Source organism: Ranitomeya imitator, chromosome 6 (assembly GCF_032444005.1).
Source record: "Ranitomeya imitator isolate aRanImi1 chromosome 6, aRanImi1.pri, whole genome shotgun sequence".
In the NCBI taxonomy this organism is placed as follows: domain Eukaryota; kingdom Metazoa; phylum Chordata; class Amphibia; order Anura; family Dendrobatidae; genus Ranitomeya; species Ranitomeya imitator.
The window spans coordinates 525,057,297-525,081,379 of NC_091287.1; the positions used below are offsets into that span (position 1 = coordinate 525,057,297).

Here is a 24,083-nt window from a genome sequence, read left to right on the forward strand (position 1 = left end):
TCAGAATGAGCAATCATGTGCTGTGCTTGAGGAATAACACTATCTCTGCTGTCTCTGGCCATTATTTATCAGTTTTACTCTCCAAAGGCTTTATCTCTTAAAGGGAATCTGTCAGCAGGTTGTTGTTATGTAATCGGAGAGCAGCACAATGTAGGGACAGAGACTCTGATTCCAGTTATGTATCACTTAGTTTACTGGGTTCAGCAGTTACGATAAAATCACAGATTTCTTGGCTGTAGATCTAGCAGAGCTCTGAATACTGAGCTGTGTATAACCCTACCCACACCACTGATTGGCTGCTTTCTGTGTACACGTAATTTTGTCAGCAAGCTGCCAATCAGTGGTGGGGTCGTGGCTGGACCAGAAGGCATGGGACAACTAGTCCTGTAGTGATAATCTGCTGATAAAACACTGATTGTATTCAAACAGCAAAACACAGCCTAGTAAGTGACAAATCGCTGGGTCTCTGAGTTCATCTGGCGGCAAATCATGTCTGGGCTCGATTACTGGAGAGGTGGCCACAGGGTAAAAATGTAGCTATATTCTCCCAGCAGCCACTGGTTTCCTGTATCAGGGCGGTGGAGGGAACTGTCACAGCCATCTCTCACTATACTGGGAGTGAGACTATAATCCCTCCCCGGCACATTGATTGATAGCGTGCTGTGCAGCAAGTGTGTGCAGCGTGTGTTTACAGAGCACACTGTCAATCAGTGACCACTGTATAGTAAGCGGTGCCTGTAACCGCTCCCTACACTGCCCCGATGACTGGAAGCAAGCAGCTGCAGGGAGGATGTAGCTTCATTTTCTCCCTGTAGCCGCTGCTCCAGTAAAGTAGCCAGAGTTAAATGATGCTCTTTACCTGTGGATTAACCCTATATCTACAGGTAAATTGTGTTTCTGGAGGTCCCATTGGCACCCAAAAGAAACAGTCCACGGCTTAATCGGCTTTAACATATATGTATTTCTTTGCAGACTTGCTGACTGGGTTCCTGTGGATAAAATGAGGACGCAGCACAGCGCACCCACCATGGTCTTTGTGTCGCTCCTGGCGGTGACATTTTTCTTATCCAATCTCGGACACAGCCAAGGTAATAATTGCAGAAGTGCATTATATTCCGTCTGATATCTCATTGGTTATCTGGTGTGCAGAGGTCAAACGTTCCCCTTACCTGAATATGTTTTGTTATTTATATGTACAAATTGGTGCAACGTTTTTCCATGCAGAGAGTGGCATGCCAAGCCTGGCATGTCGGAGTGAAGCGACTTATAGGCCATGCATGCTCCTCTGGGAAATTAAATATAGAAAATGTCTCTTCAGAGAGGAAGTGGACTACAACTCTAGCGCCACCTATTGGAAGCAGCAATTTTAGGATCACTACTTTCAATAGGTGGTGCTAGAGTTCTAGTTCAATTTCCCAGACGAGCATGCATGGCCTATAAGTCTCTTCACTCTGACATGTCATTCTCCACATGAAGAAACGTTACGCCTTAGAACCTTATGTACATGTATAAATGCTGATATCCAACATATTCCTTATGGATCTGTATTACACGGGATATAATGACCATTATTTCATTACAGGGCTCCTGATTCTGCAGCACCTTTTTGCTTAATATATTTACTAGTTTCTGGATAATACAGTAGCTTTATGTCGCCTTTGTGCCATCACGTAATATATACAAGCTTGGTCTATTGACTTGGTTTATCCGGTATTTTTTTACAGGGCCGATGTTGCTTTATACGTTCTATTTTTTTCAGTGCACATACGAAGATTTGAGTTTTGAAAAGTTTCAAATTCACACAAACTTCAAAGACGAATGATATGATATAGTTATCTGTGCTAGAACTATCGTCCATATATTAGCGGTCCTGGACTTATTTTTATCATTTCCTGAGGTTGCGAGCACAGACGTGTAATTTATTATTAGGGTATAGTGTGTGATTCACTGATAGACCTTTGTTATATTGACCAGAAAATACTGTAAGAAAACGACCCTGACAATCACTGTGTCGTCAACCTTACAGTATAGAACTGTCTTCTTACTTCACAATACAATTAAATGTTCGCTGTAATTTTAACAAACTTTGCATAAATGAATAGTACAGGTGAATCTAAGAAATTTTGTAATATACCTTATCAGTGAAATAAGCTTCTTTCTCCACTTATGAGCCCTTTGTCCGCTCTGGAAAAACCCCAGCTTAAATCCATTTTAGTCAAAGCGAGATCAACAACTAGTTCACTGAGGTATCAGATTACAGAGTCTATTAAACTCTACGGATACCTTATCAGCAAAATAAAATCTTCCTCCACTTATGAGCAATTTCTTAACCTCTCTCCCTCCTGAACTTATGCACTCTTAAAAAAAAATGTTTTGAATCCTTATTAGTCAAAGCAAGATCGACAGCAAGCTCACTGAGGTGTCAGATTATAGATTAAACTCTATTGATACCTTGTGAAGTAGGCATCTTCCTCCACTTATAGCTTTAGCCACTTCTTCGCCTCCCTCTATCTCCTGAACTTGTCATACACTCTGAAGAAAAAGCATGTCAAAGCAAGACCAAACAGCTAGCTCACTGAAGGGTCAGATTACAGAATCTTTTAAATTCTATGGATCCTTATCAGAAAAATAAGCTTCTTTCTCCACTTATTAGCCACTTCTTCTCCTCCGCCTGAAATCAAAACTGACAGCCAGCTTACTGAGGTTTCAAGTTACAGAGACTTTTAATATGGAGAGGGGAAGGGAAAAGAGGAGTGAGGAGCATCGTGACAGACCAGGCAGGTAAAGGCAGATCAAGCTGCAGCTTCTATCAAATGTATTTCACTTTTGTGCTGGATTCACAGCCACACATCTCAGTACTACCATGCTTCTGCTACCTCTGTGTTCTATAGGTAAAGCGCTGGAATCCCGCATGTCTCTGTGCATACTGTGTATAGAAGACATCATAGCTGCTAGTAACTATCCGTTAGGTCAGGAATAACTGGAAATTAAAGACAAATTGTGCAGAGGGGAAAATTAGTGAAAAATTCAAGATACAAATTATATAATGGTCAAAAATAATGTTGTTCCTTACGCATGGCACTTATTCTGAAAAGTTGGCTGAATTTTCAGAACTGGTATGCATGCAGGGAAATAAAAAGTCTGAAGAGGAGAATTATTATTATTTTTCTTTGTATATTATTATTATTGTTGGGGCTTTTTTTTCTGAGATAGAGGCAGGGAAACTGCTTCCTTCAGTGTTTAGAGAGAAAAGAAGGAACATACTGCTACTGAGGTCTTATACTGTTGAATAGGAGCGGAGTAATAGTTCTCTACACAATATACAGAGATATTCAGTACCGTCAACTCTGTACATCCGGCCGGCACTGGCACTGATAGCAGCTGATCAGTCAGGAGCGCAGCGCCTGTCGGGATCCCACCTGTCCGATATTGATGACCCTTTAAGCCTAGAAGTACTTTGCAAGTGCAGGAATACAACTTTGTTTTCGCCCCCTTTCAAGGAGTGCCTCCCTTTGGACAAGTATTGCACAGTGTCCATTCCGATAAATGGGGTAATGTGGTGTAATACAAGGCAGGACAGAACCGGTCCTCCAGAGAGAGCGAGATCCCCCTTGTAACACCTTTCCGCTATCCTCAAATGATGAGGCTCCTCACCTGGAGACCGCCCGCGATTAATTCAGGCGTATATTAAATATGGATTTTCTAGGCAAGAGAACCCCTTTAAATGCATTTTTTTACATAACTGATACGCCCACATTGTCTTTATATAAATCCGCTAGGCTTTATTACGAGTTGTGGATGCCCCAGTGTAAAGTGGCTTTCCCAGAAGATGATTTTTTTTTTTTTTTGTTCAAAACACATTTCAATCTTCCCACAATCGTGATTTGGTTTGAGAAAAATGTCATTATGCCTACAAAATATTTGGATGGCCAACAATGGGTCAAGATGGGTCAAGCCTGAAGGAGTTTCCTGTTTTTGAAGGGTTTCGTAGAGATTTTCCACAATGATCTTTAGTTCAGTCTCATTGTGGCAATAACCTAATTGTTTATTCAAACTTTTTTTCTGCCGTCTTTTTTTTTTTTTTTTTTAATGGTCTTGGTTTATTCTTCTAAAGCCTCTCTGTACATCCGGCCGACACTGGCACTAATAGCAGCTGATCAGTCAGGAGCGCAGCGCCTGTCGGGATCCCACCTGTCCAATATTGATGACCCTCTAAGCCTAGAAGTACTTTACAAGTTTTATTTTAATGGTCTTGGTTTATTCTTCTAAAGCCCCTTCGTAAACTTTGGATAGAACTCGAATGAACCCATTGATTTGGCCGGCGGCCATGTAATGTCTACTGGAGCCTTATGACTCTTTTCGGTGAAAGATGGAATGGCTAGATGGAATTTTGTTGCCTGATCATTTTGTTTTGAGGCTGATTAGGTTGTCAAAACACATGAATGCTCATCCGAGAGTGCTCAAGCTGAAGGTCAGAGTCACCTTCATGTATTTATGACATATAAGAAGGATGCCAAATATTTTTTATCATGGAGGAACCCCTGGAAAATGTAGGATTGGACTCACGGTAGCATGGATTAATATGTAGCACACGTCACCCAACTTGTGGTCTTCACCATTAATACCAATGATCCCAAATCTTTTTACAATGGAGGATCCTTTAAATGTTTGTCCTCTTAGGGAACCTCAACAGGGTTGGCATCAGCAGCCAGAAAGCCTAAGCACATGCCAAGGTCGATGAGGAAACTTATTGCCCCTACTGTGTTTTGCTAATCAGACCAGATGTGATTAACCCTCATCAGGGATTCTCCTTTTTTAATCCCTAGCATTTTGTTTCTAGCAGCCAGTTATTAGTCATACTTACCTGGTTCACAGTTTTATTACTCAGCTCCTGCTCAGATTGTTTGTTTCCTGTTACTGATCTTGTCATTCACATGACCACATCCCTGTTCTCTGATTTTGTCCCTGACTTGCGGAGGGGACGGAGACCGCGGCGGTGATTAAAACCCTGCTGTTGTCTTCGGTCAAAAACGACCGACCTTGAACTTCAATATTCTTTAAAATATTCAAGATGCGGCTCTGAAACCCGTGGCTGACCAACCCATCCTCATTTAAGTCAATCAACCACAAGTTTCAGAACCGCATCTTGAACACCCCCAAAAATACCAAAGTTCAAAATAGGTCTCCCCAGACCGAAGACAACAGCAGGGTTAAGTCGGCGTCCCTGTCGGGGGAAGGAGGAAGCGTCCAGGGGCGCCTGCGCTATAGGTAGTCATGGAAATTGAGGAGTCAGAGTTGGATGTTTGACTTACCGACTCCACATCCCTGTTTCTATATCAGGATGACATATTGGTTAAAGTTCTATCTTGTGGAGTTAGGATTTCTGCACTCAGAGCTCTATCATTGAGTATCATTCTTTCACCGAGCCTTTTTTCTAATGAACATAGGTGCAACAAGGTAGAGGGGTGTGGAGAGGAACATGGATTACGGTCGTTTTGCGTCTAGCTGACGCTTCTACAGGTGTCTCTCCATCCTCATTTTTCATCCTGATTTTAGAGTTTCCTTGTTTTTAAGTTTACCAATAAACAGAAAGTTTTAATCCACTCACCATTTTGTGGATGCTGGCACCATACTCAACCTTGGCTGATCTATACCAATTCTTTTTGCCAGCTTTACTGATAAACAGAATGTCACTGTCTGTTTGTTAAAGGGGATTTCCAGTTTTGTTTGAAAGCAAACGAATGGGCTTTACTCACCGTTCTGGTGTTCGGCACCAAGTCTCCGCCGCTACTCCCAACTTCTGTTATTGTCTGCAGTGGTGAGAACAATCTATGAGCTTGGCAGCTTTGCGCAGCTTACGTTACAACCCACTAAGAGCGTTGCAGATGAAGCGCATTGGAAACAGCGACAGAGATTGAGATTCAGCTCTAAACAGGCTTGGACTGGCCCACAGGAGAGCAGGAGAATCCTCCGGTGGGCCCCTGTGTAGCCCACTACCCTCTTAAATGAGCAATACTTGGCACAATATACTTGAATCACAATGTACAGATAATGGCAGTATATTATTCATTTATCAATATGCCCAGTTCAGTGTTATATAAATTTGATAGCTGAAAAGTGGGGCCCTGGAGTTGGTTACTGGTGGACCCTTAGCACCCCAGTCCGACATTGGCTCTAAACATGAGAAAAGTAAGTAAAGTACAGATCTGATAGTGGAAACCCCCTTTAAGGTGGCCATACATATTATGGCTGTTATCTTTACTATCACCAATTATTCCCATCAGTCTAAACAGGGGGGACATACAAACTTTGTGCAGATCTTGTCCATGGTTGGCCTTGAACCAGGAGGACTCCTAGAGCTGCAAAGGTACTCTGAACCAGTCTGGGGCCCCTAAACGTAACGTGTAAGCCTGACATTTGTGTCTTCTGGTCTTAAGTCCTAAGAATATATATTATCAGGAAAGCATGGACTTCCCGTGAAGACGCAGAGATGGAGGAGGCCCGGACATCTGTGTTGATCCCTTTGCCTATCTCCAGACTCCTCACCCCTACTTTTTCACTTCCTTATTCCTGTCCAATAAAGATCAGTAACTCGAACAACTTTTCTCGCTCGTGAATTTTCAATATTATGACACGTTTATGGCCCACAGTATGTTGGATCAACAAGTTTTTGAGTTTTTGGAACAAGGCGAAATAGTTCTCAATGCTCACATTCATTTCCAAGCCTGACTGCTACTGGGATCATTAGATGCTTATAACACATACCGATTTTATATTGGAGTAATGTCCCGGCCAAGATCAGTTTGCTACAGGGCCTATGAGTAGGTGACAGATGATTTCATTTCATTTGTCAGTAGGTTGGAATAAATGCCCCCCAAAAATACACTCTTTGGGATCCTGATGATTTACGGAGCTCATAATCATAGATTGACCCTCATTCTACCAGTAATGTCAATTTATTGTATTTTTTTCCAGCAGGAGTATAATAATTAGAAACAGTAAATATGCAAATAAGGAACCCTGTATACTAGTGTTGGTGGGTGGAAATCTGACAGGTTTCTACACGCCTCAATCCCGAAGCCAATCCAAGAATGTTCAAAAGGAACAGTTTATTGCCTTGTTAAAAAAAACAAGGAACTGCAGGCAAGGTACAAGTAATATTTTTCTTGGGTGAGGTCTTATTTAGTCTTAGCCAGGGGTAAAATATATAGAATGTATAGAACACGGTGGGAGTTTTCTGCAGACAGTATATCAATATATATACAGTATATATAAACAGTTGAAACCAGAAGTTTCCGTACACTATATCTGCATGTTTTTCTCAATATCTGACATGAAATTAGAATAAACCTTTCCCGTTTAGGTCAGTTAGGATTACCATAATTATTAATATTTGCCAAATGCCAGAATAATGAGAGGCAGAGAATGTTGTAAGGCATTTTTATTACTTACTGAAAAGTCAAAAGTTTCCATCCATTTCATTAGTATTTGGTACCATTGCCCTTAAACTGAATGACTTGGGTCAAACGTTTGGGATCTCCTTCCACAAGCTTCTCACAATAGTTGGTCGGAATATGGGCCCATTCCTCCTGACAAAACTGATGTAACTGATCCAGGTTTGTAGGTCGCCTTGCTCACACCAGCCTTTTCAGCTTTGTTCATAAATTTTCAATAGGATTGAGATCGGGGCTTTGTGATGGCCACTCCAGAACTTTCACTTTGTTACCATTTTGGCAGTATGCTTCGGGTCATTGTACATTTGGAAGACCCATTTACGCCCAAGCTTTACCTTCCTGGCTGATGTGTTGAGATGTTGCTTCAGTATTGCCACATAATCTTCTTTTCTCATGATGCCATCTATTTTGTAAAGTGCACAAGTCCGTACTGCAGAAAAGCAACCCCACAACATGATGCTGTCTCCCCAGTGTTTCACAGTTGAGATGGTGTTCTTAGGCTTCCAAGCTTCTCCCTTTTTCCTCCAAAGGTAACGATGGTCACTATGCCCAAAAACTTCAATTTTAGTTTCATCAGACCACAAGACATGTCTTCAAAAAATAAGTTCTTTGTTCCTTTGTGCATTTGCAAACATTAATCTGGTTTTTCATGTTTCTTTTGGAGTAATGGCTTCTTCCTGGCAGAGTGGCCTTTCAGCTCATGTTAATACAGGGCTCATTTCACTGTGGTTATTGACACAATCTTACCAACTCCTGTCATTGTCTTCACAAGGTCTTTTGATTTTGTCCTTGGGTTGATATGCATTTGTCATACCAAAGCACGTTCATCCCTGGGACACAGAACCCGTCTCCTTCCTGAGCGGTATGATGGCTGGACATTCCCATCTTGTTTGTACTTGCAAATAATTGTTTGTACAGAAGAACGAAACACCTTCAAGTATCTTGAAATTGTACCCAAGGATGAGCCAGACTTGTGCAAGTCCACAATTCTCTTCCTGATATCTTGGCTGATTTCTTGAGACTTTCGCTTGATGCTACACAAAGAAGCAGTGTGTTTTAAGTGTGCATTAAAATACATTCACAGGTATGTCTCTACTTAAAGGGAACCTGTCAGCAGTATTGTGCACAGTGACCTACAGAAAGTGTCAGGTCAGTGCCGTTATAATGATTAAAATGATACCTTGGTTGTTGAAATCCGTCTTGTGGTTGTTTTTTAATCGTTATTTTCAGTTTTGTGCTAGTTATATGTCCATGCTTCGGGGCGGCCTGTGGGGGGTCTTTATGTGGTGCTCTGATTAGGTATTCATAATGCAGACTGCTGACAGGTCACTGATGCCTCACTGCCCTGCTCCCTAGTTTGCATAATGAATATCTGTACATACTGAAGAAAAAAACAAAAAACCCTTCTGCAGGCAGGTGCTAGTGGAGCGCCCCCAGACACAGGACCGCGGGGTACTCGGTACCGGTCCCCTCTGACTCGGTTCTAGGGTTGTCACGGTGGCTGGACCCGGTCCGTGACCCTGCTAAGGGGCGTCCAATGAAAGGTGATGCAAGTTTGTCAAGGTTTCATGACGCCACCTGTGGTATTCGGTCAGGGTGACCGACGCTGCTTGGGGCCCACTGGGGTGATGTGATGTCAGCTAGATGGTATACCTTCCCACAGGTGAGGTATGTCCCCAGGGCTTCCCAGTAGTGTAGGTGGCGATGATGTGAGGCACAGTTAATAACGAGGACACAGGGTTGCAGTCTCTTTACCTTTTTACTGAAGACTTCGGGATCCGCAATCCAGAGCACTGTTAACAGGGCTGGCTGAGTCCGGCCGGTCCGAAGGCACATCCAGAGTTCTCTTTGCAGGTGGAAATCATTGCCTACCAACTAGCACCTGTGTGTTGTAGTCCTTCCCTGCTGAGCACCACGGGATAGTCCTCACAACTCTCGTATCAGTTCTTTCTCTTCTCCGTCTCCCAAGTATATCTGGATAGGACGCACCCGTATGACGGGTAGGCTCGGAGCTATTCTGGGACCCTAGAGACACCCCTCTCCACGCTTGCCCCCTATGTCTGCTTAGGTGATTTAAGGTAGACAGCCAACCTGTAATCAACTGTCCTGCCGCTGTTTGAAGTAATGCTTGGAGTCTGTTACTTCCTCGGCGTTCCAGCCACCGGCTACGCGCCTCAGTAGGATGTTGCCGATCTCGGGGCACGACTCCTACTGGTTCTATCTCCTTGTGCTATGATCTCGTTTCTCACTTCTCCACAATATACTTCGCTTCGTGTCCTTCCTTAGGATGCCGCCGCAGGGTAGCGCAGGCGCGGCTCCATCACGTTCTGTCCTTTCTGCTAGGTACCTGCCAGGAACCCACCCCTGACAGGTCCTCCCTGGAACTCTCCCAGGCTGCGTTCTCCCTAACTTCCTATCCAACCCCCAGTTTTACCAGAGTGTGAGGAGTGGCCTAATACATAGTGCATTTTGCTCCCCCTGGTGGCCGGAGTGTGAAGTGTAATGTGTGACTGTGATACCTGGTCAGGTGAACTCCTTTAGTGCAATCAGACATAACATCACTCCCCTTAGTGGCAGAGCGACATTACTGCAACGACCAGGACTCTGGGGCGCTGCAGTAGCCATGGCCCCTGCGCTGCAACTTAATCGCATAATAAATGTCCAGTTAATACGTGTTCTTGAGGATATTGAGCAAGTGTAAAAAAAAATCAAATTTGAAAATGGCGCCCGCCGTGCCTGCGCAGTACCAGCTATCGGTGTTTATAGAGATCCGATAGTTACAATTGCGCAGGTGCTGGCGGCACCATCTTGCTGGAGAAGAAAAAAAAAATCCTCCTCCAAGATGGCGCCGCCCACGCCTGCGCAGTAGCAGCTCTCGGAGATCGCCAAGAGCTGCTACTGCGCAGGTGCTGGTGGCGCCATCTTGGAGGAGCAAATTGTCGATAACAACTGTTCAGATGAGATTGAGTCATTTATGCTCAAATTGATGCAAAGAAGCCACTACTGAAGACCGCAAACAAGAAGAGACTTGTTTGACCCAAGCAACACAAAGACTGGGCATTAGATCAATGGAAATCTATACTGTGGCCTGATGACGTGATTATTGGCACAGATTGCCATGGCTCTGTGAGATGCAGAAAAGGAGAGCCTGGCGGTTTTCACTTGTGTGGTGCCCATGAAGCATGGTGCGGGGGGTAACAACCTTCTGCAATGACATGCCATCTCATCTGGTTGGGACATGGCCTCCACAATCTACTGACCTCATCCGAAATGAGATGTTTTGGATGAGTTGGAGGCTGAGTGAAGGTAAAGCAGCCAACAAGTGCTCAGCACCTCTGGGAACCTTCAGGACCGTTGGGAGCCATTCCGGGTGACGATCTAATGAAGCTGCGTGAGAGAATTCCAAGGGGGGAGTATAAAGCTGTAATCAGAACAAAATGGGGGTAATTTAAGGAATTTAAGGCGTAACACATATTCTGTTTTGTCTTCTCTTTTCTCCTTGTTTCTATATATTATTCTCTCGATAGCGGCCAGCCATAATGGGGGAAGAGAATTCTCCATTTTAGTAACCTATGGGGGTCCCAGCTGTCAAACGTCAACTTATCTAACATTATTAGTAATCCTATTCTCAATGATGGAAACTACTACACTGCATTCCTGGACATTTGTCCATTTTTACCTTTTGTCAAAGATGTCAATTTCTCAGTGTATAAGTCTGAATAGTTTATGGTGATGTGCTATCAAGACCCTGGATGACTGCAGTTCACACCGTTCCTACTGACTGGCTACATATGGGCACATAGGGCATAAACATCTCCCATTATATTATCTCATACGTTTCAAGAGATATGGGGTCTTTTTATTTAGAGCTAATTTTTTTAAGTCTTTTCTAAGAGGGCGTGTCTCACTTGATCCTCTGGGGCGTGTCTTTAGGCTGATTTGCATAATTACCCTGCCACACCCACTTGTAAAGACAGTATTTAAAAAATTGCGTCAAATAGAAAAAGCCTATATCTGTGGAACCACATGGTGGATTGGAAAAAACAAAGTCAAGAAAGCAACGGGAATAAAATAAGAGCCAAAAACTGATAATTCTTCAACTGGCAACAGGTCCCCTTTCAACATCTTCAGAAATGTTGGCAACTATGTGTATAGTTTTCATGTATTTACTTATCCAGCCCATAGTGCAAACCAGCTGAATATACTGAATAGATCTCGATCCCAAAGGAATTGTTGACAGATGTGTAATTAGGAGGCAGCAGAATTGTGAATACAGCTCTGGATGAGAATTGCTAGAAGACATGTCAGAATCCACACAGGATAAATAAGTCAATGTACGGTCCTCTGTATGGAGTTTTATTTCATATAGTATATGTAGAGGAATAAAAACCACAATTAACAGAAGAAGCGGTAATGTGCGGCTCCGATAACTTGCAAAATATGATGCTGAAGGTACAAAAATTTGCCAAAAATCCAATTTTTACATTCGGTGCTTTGAGGTGAGTGAACATCACCAGGAGTCCTGACATCTTATTACAAGTGATAAATCATGTGGATCTTGGCACTGACTGGTAATTCCCGCACAGACAGGTTTCATCAGCGAGATTAAAGGCAGATAAAGGTAAATTAAGTGATTACTTTCTCCGGGAGGGGGGGATGAGGAAGCATGCCATCGTCACGTGGATGACTGAGGTTTTATTATCTGACATTCTTTTATATCCTGCCACACAGGAGGCTCGTATACAAAAATGTTGTATTATGCACTTACTAAAACAAAATAATATATATGCTCTATATTATCTTGTTTTAATTATTATTATGTGTTGCTATGGCTACAGACTACAAACAGACCCTGTTTGTAGTATTTCTGTAGTCGGATTTTACGCTCTTCCATTTCCTCCGTGTTCTACTTTCTGCAGGTTCAGATGGAAGAGACTAAAGATGCTTCACGTGCGGTCGGCCAAACGCCACACAATTAATCGTCACCACTCATTCTATGTGCACAGAACAATCGTTAATAGGATCGTTCTGTGCGTAGAAAATACCATGTTATTGGCAGCACATCAGCCATTTACACAGGACGACGTGCTGCCGACTGCGATGATTTCAACTAAGCTGCTTACAGATCATTGCTCTCGACGACGAGCGTTTTCATCATTCACTGGATGACTCCTGGCCTGATAATAGAGAACCATTGTACCCAGAAAAGCTTGTTTCCCCGATTGTCCACCTGTCTAATACTGCCCGTACACATCAATCTATCTCTGTATCTATATATTAGCGATCAGCAATTCTTTTAAAATTAGAATTTACCAGCTGTACTGATTTTATTTTTTAATATTAGATTTTATGTAAATTGCAAATACTCTAATTGCCGTGAAATGATGAGTGCGGCACAGAAGGCAGAAGATGTCCAGCTCATTTCAGCTCTACGATACAAACAGCCTTAACAACCTCATAGCATCTATGGCTGTGGGTGAATGGTTGGTAACTGTCCATCACTGCAGCACTGTCACACACTGTCAGTAATGTTTATTCAGGATTTTATGGCTTTCCCTCCTGATCTTTTTCTCTAAACTGTGAGCTGTGACGTCCCCTCACTATCCAGATTGACCGCAAAATGGCTGCATTTATACAGGCTATGATAATCCTTTGTGATGTCAGCCGCACCTGAGGCCCTGTGGGCTCCGACCGATACAATCTTCTGCAGAGATCGCAACTTATTCAAACTCACCTACTACAGCAAGTTCGCAAAACTTCCACAGGAATCTCGTCTATTATCTATCTATTATCTATCTATTTATTATCTATATATATATTATCTATCTATTATTTATATATCATCTATTATCTAACCATCATCTATTATCTATCATAAAAATATATCTATCTATTATCTATCATCTATCTATCATCTATCTATCTATCTATCGATTATCTATCTATTATTTATCATCTATCTATCTATCTATCTATCTATCTATCTATCTATCTATCTATTATCTATCTATTATTTATCATCTATCTATCTATCTATCTATTATCTATCTATTATTTATCATCTATTATCTATCTATCTATCTATCCCACATCTATCTATCTATTATCTATCATCTATCTATTATCTATCTATCTATTATCTATTTATCTATCTATCTATTATCTATCATCTATCTATTATCTATCTATTATCTATCTATTATCTATCTATCTATCTATCTATCATCTATCTATTATCTATCATCTATCTATTATCTATCTATTATCTATCTATTATCTATCTATTATCTATCTATTATCTATATATCTATCTATGTAAATAGTACATTTCTCTATTAGGCTAGGTTCAGATTGCGTTAGTGCAATCCGTTTAGCGCCTAGCGCTAGCGGATTGCGCTAACGCAATGTGATATAAAGGGGTCGCGTTACTCGCAGATCTGCGAGAGCGGGGAACGGACCGCGGTGCGCCACAAAACGCCGGCACATCGCTAGCGTGTGCCGAAAATGGCACGCGCTAGTGATGCGCGTCCCCATTGCTGTTAATGGGCGCGCTAACGGACGCGTTGCACGGCGTTAATTTCACCGTGCAACGCTGTCCGTTAGCGCGGTCCCATTAACAGCAATGGGAACCTAGCCTTAGTTCTATCACTTATGAGTTCATGGCTATACGTCTCTTATGGCATTGATGGGTCTGCCTCTAAGATACTTTTGTCACCGATACCTTTGGTACAATTTTTATCCACATTGTCATTAGCAACAGTTTTCTTTGAATTATTTCTGTAAGAAATGCCGAGAAACACAAACTTTCATTTATTTATTTTTTAATCTAAAGCATCTTTGTAGATTTAAGCATGCGATAAGCATATTGCTCAGTGTCAGGCAGCAGCTGTAAAGGCCATCAATCTTGTTTTACCCGCGAACTGACACGAAAAGCTCTTTTTAATAACCTCGAGAAGAAAACTTGAAAGATGTTTTTATATTCTAAAAATGAAGTCTATTTCATGTATATACTGTACCTACATATACACATATTTTTGTGTGTGTGTCCTTTTTATTGCGCCAATTCAACATTTTTTTTACTTTTTAATTGTGCTATCTTATCTTGGATCCATATATTTTTCCATACACCTTGTTGGAATAAAATAAAAATGTAATTTAAAAACCTTTTTCTTAAACAGGCGATGGATAAAAGCTATTTGTCACATTGAGTGTACTAATATTTGTGAAACCGGCTTGTTTCATTCTAGGTGTTTTACATGCTTTTTTAGTTATTTCTATGCTCTTTATATTCTTTTATTTGCACTTTACTTCCCACAAGAAAGTAGGAGCCATCTGGACAACTGGTCTTCAAGTTGGGACATGATGTGAAAATACCTTTGTTTTTACTTCAAAGTGAAATGTCCTAAAACGTCTAAAATGCTGACGGGATCCCGCCGCGGACTGATCACTATTTTTCAACGAATCTATTAATCTTATCCGATGATCTGAATGTTGCGTTTGCTTTATTTTCAACAGTTGGGAAGAGCGTTTTTATCCCATTTATTTATTTCCTATTAATTGTATTATTAAATGAAAAATTAATAACTTTAAATATTTATTTTTTTATTTATCATTTATTCGTTTTTATAACCTTTTTTTTTTTTAACCATAAGAAATTAGCTTTATCCCACTAGGTGCCCACTGACATAATAAAAAGACAATCTGAACAGGTTGGTGACAACAGAGTAATCCCAGTTTTATTTTTTGTGTAGATTTATGTCTTAGTTTGTTTGTTTTTTTGGTTTTTTTTTCGTGTTTTTTTTTTTTTTGTGTCTGTGCCAATTCACATAACTAGTTGTGGAAAGAGAAATCTAAAATAGTAAAAATGTATATATTTTATATATAAATTGTTGATAAACATAATTGAATATAAATGGAAAAAAATTGTAGTTTTGTTCCTTTTTTCATCTACTTATAATTTTTCATATTTTTCTGGTTGATTCGATACACTAGTGTTGTGACGCTGTTGGCACATATACTGTAGTCTCGAAACTCTACGGTAGCACAGTATATAAAGTGTTGGCAAAATACATGTTTCCTTGTTTAGACGGTGGGATGGTGTCGTCTGTGAAGGGTATTGGGCAACTTTTTTGTTCTTCGTGGTGATGGTTATTTCCTTGTTATTATTGTTGTTTAGTTTATTGTTATATGTAGAATTTTATATATATATATAATGGTTTAGATGATTGTTGATATGTAGATTAAAATTTCATGATATTTAAACACTATGACAAAAGCAACTAGAAGTTAGTTGCATTACATTAAAAGAAAGTCTGTTTTCAGAAACAGCACCTCCTTTGACTAGAGGTTGTGTCTGGTATTGCAGCTCGGGCTAATTAGCTTGAAAGGGTATGTAATGTTATCAAATAAAGAAAAATCTATTACTTACCCCTTTAATTCCCACCATTCCAGCTCTGGTAGTCCCAACCTGTCCACCAGTGATGACGTCCAATCGATTATTCAGGTGACTGCTGAAGCCAATCAGAGGCCTCGGAAGTCACATGGTGTACATGCACACATGACCACAAGGGCAAGTGATTGGCTGCGGTGGTCATGTGAATAATTGATGATTACAGGATCGGCAGGAATCACCGGAGAAGTGGCGCTACAGCAATAGGGTAGTTATTGGGTAAGTCATTGCAAAGACCCCTATTAAAGGGGCTAAGGTTTTAATAGCACATACAACACTTAGACAAGGGGGGGGGGCACTGTTTCTGGAAGAACAAAAAAATTTTTTTTTTCGTTAACGTACTTCGTAAATCATATAAAAAAAATCTGGATACAGAATTAAAATGTAAGTGGAATTCTCCGGTACGAGTGACAACTGTACACATCTTATTTCTGATGATAAAAGTCATGTTTAGCATTTTTTTGGGGTAGTTTTCTGAGCACTTTCTTGACAATTTTTTCAGCCAACTTATTTTTGAGAATTTTTCCAGATTTTTTTTTAGTTTTATGTTTTTGTTTTTAAATCTACATTCAATAATGGAAAAATTACAAAAATGCTGCCAAGACACTGATAAAGACTCCCGATTGTCTTTGGAACGCTAGCCATTGACTTATATTAAAGGACTATTCTCATCTCCAAGATCCCATCCCAATATGTAGTAGGTGTAATAATATTAGCAGTTACGTCTAATTAGAAATGTAGTATAGTTCTTCTGATTCGCTATGTCGCTTACACCATGCAGAGCATTGCGGTAGCTTAGGTATCCATGGATACGACCACTAACAACTAACTGTTACTATATGAGTGGTCCTAACCATGGCTACTGCAATGTCCTGCATGGTGTAAGCCAGGGGTCCCCAACTCCAGTCCTCAAGGCCCACCAACAGGTCATGTTTTCAGGATTTCCTTTCCATTGCACAGGTGATGCAATTATTACCTGGGCAAGACTAAGGAAATCCTGAAAACATGACATGTTGGTGGGCCTTGAGGACTGGAGTTGGGGACCCCTGGTGTAAGCGACATAGTGTAATATCCATGAAAAACAAGGGAAAAGCGTATGTGAAAACCAAATGTCTGAATGCGCCCACACAAGTGCAAGGGTCCGTGAAGATCATGGAAAGCAAATGGATGCCCCCCCGTGTTCAGTCGGTGTGCTTTCCGTTTTTAACATGCCTTACTGCTAGTGGCTGTTTTTGGTACTGCAGCTCAGAATGGGGCTAAGCTGCAATACCATTCACGGCCACTATCACATACAGAGCGCTGTGACTCACAGTCTCTGCTGGAGCTCCATGGTTCCTTCTCTCAGCTGATAGGTTGATATTTTCGACCTATCCAAATGGCCTGGAAGCCTTTTTGGGGGTCAACATTGCAGTAAAAGAGACTGAACTGTCTTTTCAGCCCTACAAACTACGTTACCATCACGCAATATTATAAATCCAGAAAATCCCTTTGAAGGGAACCTGTCACCTGAATTTGGCGGGACAGGTTTGCGGTCATATGGGCGGGGTTTTCGGGTGTTTGATTCACCCTTTCCTTACCCGCTGGCTGCATGCTGGCCGCAATATTGGGTTAAAGTTCATACTGTGTCCTCCGAAGTACACGCCTGCGCAAGGCAATCTTGCGCCTTGCGCAGGCATGTACTTCGGAGGACACAGCATGAACTTCAACCCAATATTGCGGCCAGCATGCAGCCAGCGGGTAAGGAAAGGGTGAATCAAACACCCGAAAACCCCGCCCATATGACCGCAAACCTGTCCCGCCAAATTCAGGTGACAGGTTCCCTTTAACTTTACAATAAAATTCTGACTGAATTAAGAAATAATTAATTGTATAATTATGCAGTTATTTAAATTAAATAAAATCCAGAATGATATGGAAGGTTTTACATTGAAAATTTTTGCCATTTTTCCATTTAGAATTCTTACTAGATAGTGCGAGCAGTGTGTCCATACATTTGTTTGATCTTGCAGATGGAGAATGGAAAGTATGTAGGTTCATTAACATAGAACGTGCGATAGATATGTCGCCTCGGAGCTACTAATAATGGAATATTCCCGCCAGCGTTCTGCGTATCTGAATGCATTAAATGCTAGGAAGGAAGCGCACGGCTCACCTGAGCTTCAGCTCCAAATTCCTGCCTCATCTTGCCCGAAATCTACAACTTCCAAAAAGAAGTCACTCGCCCATTAAACATTGCACCTAGTGGATTCTTATTTGAGACACATGGCAGCAGATAAAGGGTTAAAATAAAGTATGAATCGGTAACGGCTCACCATGAAGGTGACGTATGTTCTACTAGTATGAGGGTCTGTAACAGGAGCCCAGTTATTGCCCCACCTCCAGGTGCTTGAAACCATGGGACCCTTGGAGAGACTGGGCGTAGTCCAGATTGGCCCCATCCCCTTTACTGTTGGCTCCGTGGCGGTTTCCCCGCTCTTGGGAGTAGATGCATTCAATAAAATGAAGAATTGGCCCAAGGGTTATAAAAGAGTTTGAGGAGGTAAAATGTCAGGGGGAGGGGGAAACCTTATAAACGTTGCTACAAGGCCCAGGTATCGCTCACCTTTTCCTTGAAAACTTGCATGAAACCTGCCGGGTGTGCACGATGCATGCTGGCACCTAGCACGTGGCGGAAGGGCACCATGTGGGCAGTTAAAGAATAACACTAAAGGTACCTTCACACTGAACAACTTAAGAACGATATCGCTAGCGATCCATGACGTTGCAGCGTCCTGGATAGCGATATCGTTGTGTTTGACACGCAGCAGCGATCTGGATCCTGCTGTGACATCGTTGGTCGGAGCAGAAAGTCCAGAACTTTATTTTGTCGCTGGATCTCCCGCAGACATCGCTGAATCGGCGTGTCTGACGCCAATTCAGCGATGTCTTCAGTGGTAACCAGGGTAAACATCGGGTTACTAAGCGCAGGGCCGCGCTTAGTAACCCGATGTTTACCCTGGTTACCAGTGTAAATGTAAAAAAAAAAAAAAAACACTACATACTCACATTCCGGTGTCTGTCGCGTCCCTCGCCGTCAGCTTCCCGCACTGACTGTGAGCGCCGGCCGGCCGTAAAGCACAGCGGTGACGTCACCGCTCTGCTTTACGACCGGCCGGCGCTCACAGTCAGTGAGGGAAGCTGACGACGAGGGGACAGACACCGGAATGTAAGTATGTAGTGTTTGGGGTTTTTTACATTTACAATGGTAACCAGGGTAAACATCGGGTTACTAAGCGCGGCCCTGCGCTTAGTAACCCGATGTTTACCCTGGTTACCGGGGACTTCGGGATCGTTGGTCGCTGGACAGCTGTCTGTGTGACAGCTCTCCAGCGACATCACAGCGACGAAACAGCGACGCAGCGACCGGCATCGTTGCCTATACCGCTGCAGCATCGCTTAATGTGACGGTACCTTTAGTTATCTCCTAGCCATTGGAAAGGTGACAGCGTATAGATTGGTGGGGGTCTGACTGCTGGGATCCCACCGATCTCCAGAACAGAACACATTTATCATTGCTAGAATGGAGGACAGAGAGTATGCGAAATCGGTTCTTCATTTATTCTCTACGGTGACATCCTGGAAGTCCTATGGAGAAGAAATGAGGCGGTGGTCGAGCATACCACGGCCCTCCATTCCAAGGACTCGAAAGCATCTGAGAGAAACGGGACGATTATTCAAATGACACTCTGATCAAACTCTGATCACAGTGAGATCCGAATCTCTCGGATGAGGAGAAGACAGAGAAAAGAATTTCCAATTGGGCTGCCCTCCGATGTCATCACAGTGCAATCTGATGTTTTCCATCAGTGACTTGCATGGCTGAGTGCGATCTGAACATCGGACCAAACTCGGGCATGCTGTGATTTTTTCCTTGCACAGTTTCTCCGAGGAAAATATTGGACATGTGCATGGCCCCATAGAATAACATTTGTCCGAGTGTGATCCGGTGTTTTGTCGGGTCGTACTTTGACATCAAATATGCTCGTCTGCACCTGACCTTACAGTGATAAGTGTCCTGCTCTGGTGATCGGTGCAGATCTATTAGGACCCCTACCAGTCTATAAATTGTCACCCATCCTGTGGATAAGTGAGAACTTCTTTTCACCAGACAACCCATTTAAGCTGGTCATACATATTAATGTCTGCCAAATTCTACCAATTCAGTAGGACTGGTTGACACATCTAATGTATATGGGTGCCTCCTGACTACCCCGATGGAGAGGCAAATCGGGCACTTGGATTACAACAAACAACCTTTTTGGGGGAAGATAAGCATCAGGTACCTGGCAGCAGAGCAGCTTACTCCCCTCACCCCATTTAGAACACATGTACTCTCACCCAAGCTGAGCGTGCATGTAAGTCAAGAGGAATAGTTCTTGGTTGAATGAGACTTCGACCAAGAACTATGTGAAATCTACAGCCATCCTTGCTCTTGTCCACAGATTGTATGTGATACCACAGGTTGTATGTGATAATGTTGCTCAATCGAATGAGGCTGAAGACCCCAAACCAAGCTGAAGGCCTCATAAGGCCGTCCATCTAAGGCAGTGTTCCCCAAGTCCGGTCCTCAAGAGCCACCAACAGGTCATGTTTTCAGGATTTCCTTAGTATTGCACAGGTGATAATTCCATCACCTGTGCAATAGTAAGGAAATCCTGAAAACATGACCTGTTGGTGGCTCTTGAGGACCGGACTTGGGGAACACTGATCTAAGGCATATGGGGGCCTCCAAACTGTCCCCGACAGATTGTCTAAGGGGACGTCAGCCAGTTGGAATTCAATTGCCCAATGCTTGTGTTCTGTCTCCGTTGTCAGAGGAGTCGATAGTGGATCTCTGATAGAGAACACAAGCACGCTCAGCTGAGCCGAGCGTCCATTGTATTGGGGGAGTCGGGAGAGGTAGGTGCCAGCCGAAGAATCAGCTGACCGCTATCTAATGTGTATGACCAGCTATTGAAGTAATACGAGACACAACCACTCTCTGAAAAAAATAAAAATTCTGACCTTCTAAAGTCAGTACTCACTTTTTTAATTTAAACTTTAAGAAATTAGTTTATTTCCTACAAATTTATTGAATTAAAATATATATTTATATTATCCACACAAAATGACCAAATGATAGACAAATATCTAAAATCATTTAGCTGAATATTCCCAGATAACATTTGTAAATGTGTCTGAAACCTCTCTATAATTGAAAGGCTTTAAATATTTTTCATCAAAAATGGAAAAAACCTCTTCCGTCTGTGTTTTCTCGTTGACTAATGTCCTAACCTCTAACATGAATTGTCTTGTCCTAATTTAGGGGAATTGTCAGTGGTATGTCATGCGGGATGTCATCCATGTTGGTTTCCAGATAGTAACCGGTGGTGTTTCTATAGAAGATCGTCTACGTCTGGTTTATTAACTTTTGTTTCTTTCTACTTTTGCAGTGACCCAACCGACAAAATTAAGGTTCCATGTAATAGCGCAGGATAGTGTACAGATATCATGGAAGGCCTCCAAAGATAAAATTAAAGGCTATAAGCTCCTGGTGACCCCAAAATCAGGTAAATCCTAGTGTAATACGAGGAAACGGTGCTATGAACAGGAACAACTAGTCATCTATACAGTATATCTATATTTTCTACTTATCTATCATCTATCTCAGATCTATCCATCAAATAAGTATTTGATACACTGCCGATTTTGCAAGTTTTCCCACCTACAAAAATTGGAGAGGTCTGTAATTTTTATTGTAGGTACACTTCAACTACGAGATACAGAATCTTAAAAAAAATACAGAAAATGACATTGTAGGATTTTTACATAATTAATTAGCATATTATTGCATGAAATAAGTATTTGGTCACCGACCAACCAGTAAGAATTCTGGCTCTCACAGACCTGTTAATTTTCTTTAAGAAGCCTCCTACTCTGCACTCATTACCTGTATTAATTCCACCTGTTTAAACTCATTACCTGTATAAAAGACACTGTTCACACACTCAATCACACTCCAATCTCTCCACCATGGCCAAGACCCAAGAGTTGTCAACATCAGGGACAAAATTGTAGACCTGTGAAAGGTGGAGAACTAGGCGACGGGTACCTGTACTGAGCCGGGTCCGGACCTGTTGAGCCTGTCTCTTCTGCTGCCCGGGGGAAAGAATAGTGTGAAGGACCAACCTCTTGACCCGGGGGGGAGAGTTGAGGTAAAAGCAAAAGCGCGCAAAGTTAGGCTCAGTCTCCCGCCACCGGGCAGAGAGCAGCAGGGTGGGCAGCGCGCTCCGCATCGCGTACGGCAACTCCGAGATGGGCTGCGAGCAGAACTGCTAGTGACTCCCAGCATGATTGCCGACGAGGGAAGTGCAGCGCGTCGGGGAATTCATCAAGCAGCGCTAGTACAGAGGAGCCGGGCCCACCTGCAGGACTTGGCGCTTTGATCCCCACTGCCAGCCAGAGCACCGTTGTCCCCACTTGATATCGGAGCTTCAGCTGCAGTGGTCGCTTCAGTTGTATCAGATCATGGACTAGTGGCTCAGCGGGTAAAACCGGTCATCGCCCGCTGCCGCCAGAAGGCAGACAGTTGGTTCCAGGACATTACCGGAACAGCATCACGCCAGCCGTTGTTGGCGCCACTGCCTGCAAATCTTCTGTTGTGGACTGGGAAGCCCTTGACGCGATAAATGAATTAAAGAGAATTGCCATTACCTTGTTTTCTTGCTCATTTACCGTGCACATTGTTTACTATTGCACTGTTTAACCCTTTACCTCAGTGCGAGGAGTTAACCCCCTGTTTAATTAAACCTGTTTAGTTTGTTAACCCTTGCTCTGCTTCCTGTCTGTCACTGCATCCCGCAACCTGCTTACATTTGGCGTAACGGCAGGATGCAGTCCACCAACACAGAGGCGGCAGACCAAGCGGTCGGGGGTGCCCTAAGTGCCAGCTTGCCACTGGGGGCCATGCTCAGTAACGTCCCGAAGTTCACAGGGAGCAACTTATTGTTATGGGACTGAACCGAGCGGTTAAAGGCATGGTAAGTATGCACCCCATGACCCCCGCTATGCAGGCAGAAATTGCAGTGATAGCCCTAGATGCGGAAGCCAGATGCTCTGTTATGTTGCAACCCCCGCATGAGCAGAACACGTTCACTAAAGTTCTACAAATATTGGAAGAGATGAACGGGGACCCCATGGATCTCGGTGAATTGCGCATGCGCTTGTTTGGTCGTGTCCAAAGGAAGGGGGAATCTGTTACCCAATATATGAACGCGCTGAAGGAAATTCATGCTGCTATCGCTAAACATGACGATGTGGGTGTGGGGCCCTCCGATGTGGTAGTGGCAGGCCTCAGGGATGCGTTGCTTAAACAGGCCCTGCGAGAGCGCTTGCAAGCCAACCCACGAATGTCCTTCTTAGAGATCGGGGCAGAGGCGCTCGCGCGAGCAGGAGCAGGGGATGGCAGCCTCGACGGGGAAGGTCCAGAGCGGGGAGGTGCTTGTCTCGCCTGAAATTGAACTGGGCTGGGTTGGAGAAATCCGGAGAGAAATTCAGGATCTGCGTGAAGAGTGTTCCAGCTTAAGGAGAGCTCCCCTGGGGAGACCAATCCCACCTAGAGGCAGAACTAACCCCGGGTCTCACTTGGAAATGGGGCAGCCTCGAGCCGAGGAATCCTCAATTTGCTTTAGATGTGGAAACACTGGACATTACACAAAGGGGTTCACCAGGCGAGGTAGGTCTCTTACCCGCCTGCTGTTAAACTAGTGGACTCCGTGTCTGGGGACGCGGCCCGGAGCCTGAGCGGCCAAGAAGGAGAGAAGGAAGTACCACAAGTTTCGTTTCCTTGACCCCTCTCGTCTGTCACTGCATCCCACAACCTGCTTACACCTGATTAAGGGTGGGATGGGGTACAGGACAATAGGCAAGCAGCTTGGTGAGAAGTTAAGAACTGTTGGCACAATTAATAGAAAATGGAAGAAACACAAAATGACTGTCAATCTTCATCAGTCACTAGCTCCATGCAAGATATATCACCTTGAGGGGTAAGAATGATTCTGAGAAAGGTCAGGAATCAGCCAAGAACTACAGTCTCAAACATTACAGTTAGAAATACAATATACCATCATGGATTCAAATCATGCAGGGCATGCAAGGTCTCT

General features: G+C 42.9%; 1 protein-coding gene across 4 annotated transcripts in view; it reads left to right on the plus strand.

The window, feature by feature from the left end:
• The window catches only part of COL14A1 (collagen type XIV alpha 1 chain), a 230,554-nt gene that overhangs the window by 51,701 nt on the left and 154,770 nt on the right, over positions 1–24,083 (plus strand). For 3 of the 4 annotated variants that reach the window (XM_069731833.1, XM_069731832.1, XM_069731834.1), the window contains 2 exons: positions 973–1,088; positions 21,375–21,491. In XM_069731833.1, the coding sequence (XP_069587934.1) occupies positions 1,001–1,088; positions 21,375–21,491 (205 nt within the window). In that variant the 5' untranslated portion in view covers positions 973–1,000. The remainder of the gene's footprint in view (positions 1–972; positions 1,089–21,374; positions 21,492–24,083) is intronic. The other variant, XM_069731835.1, reaches the window with a different exon arrangement.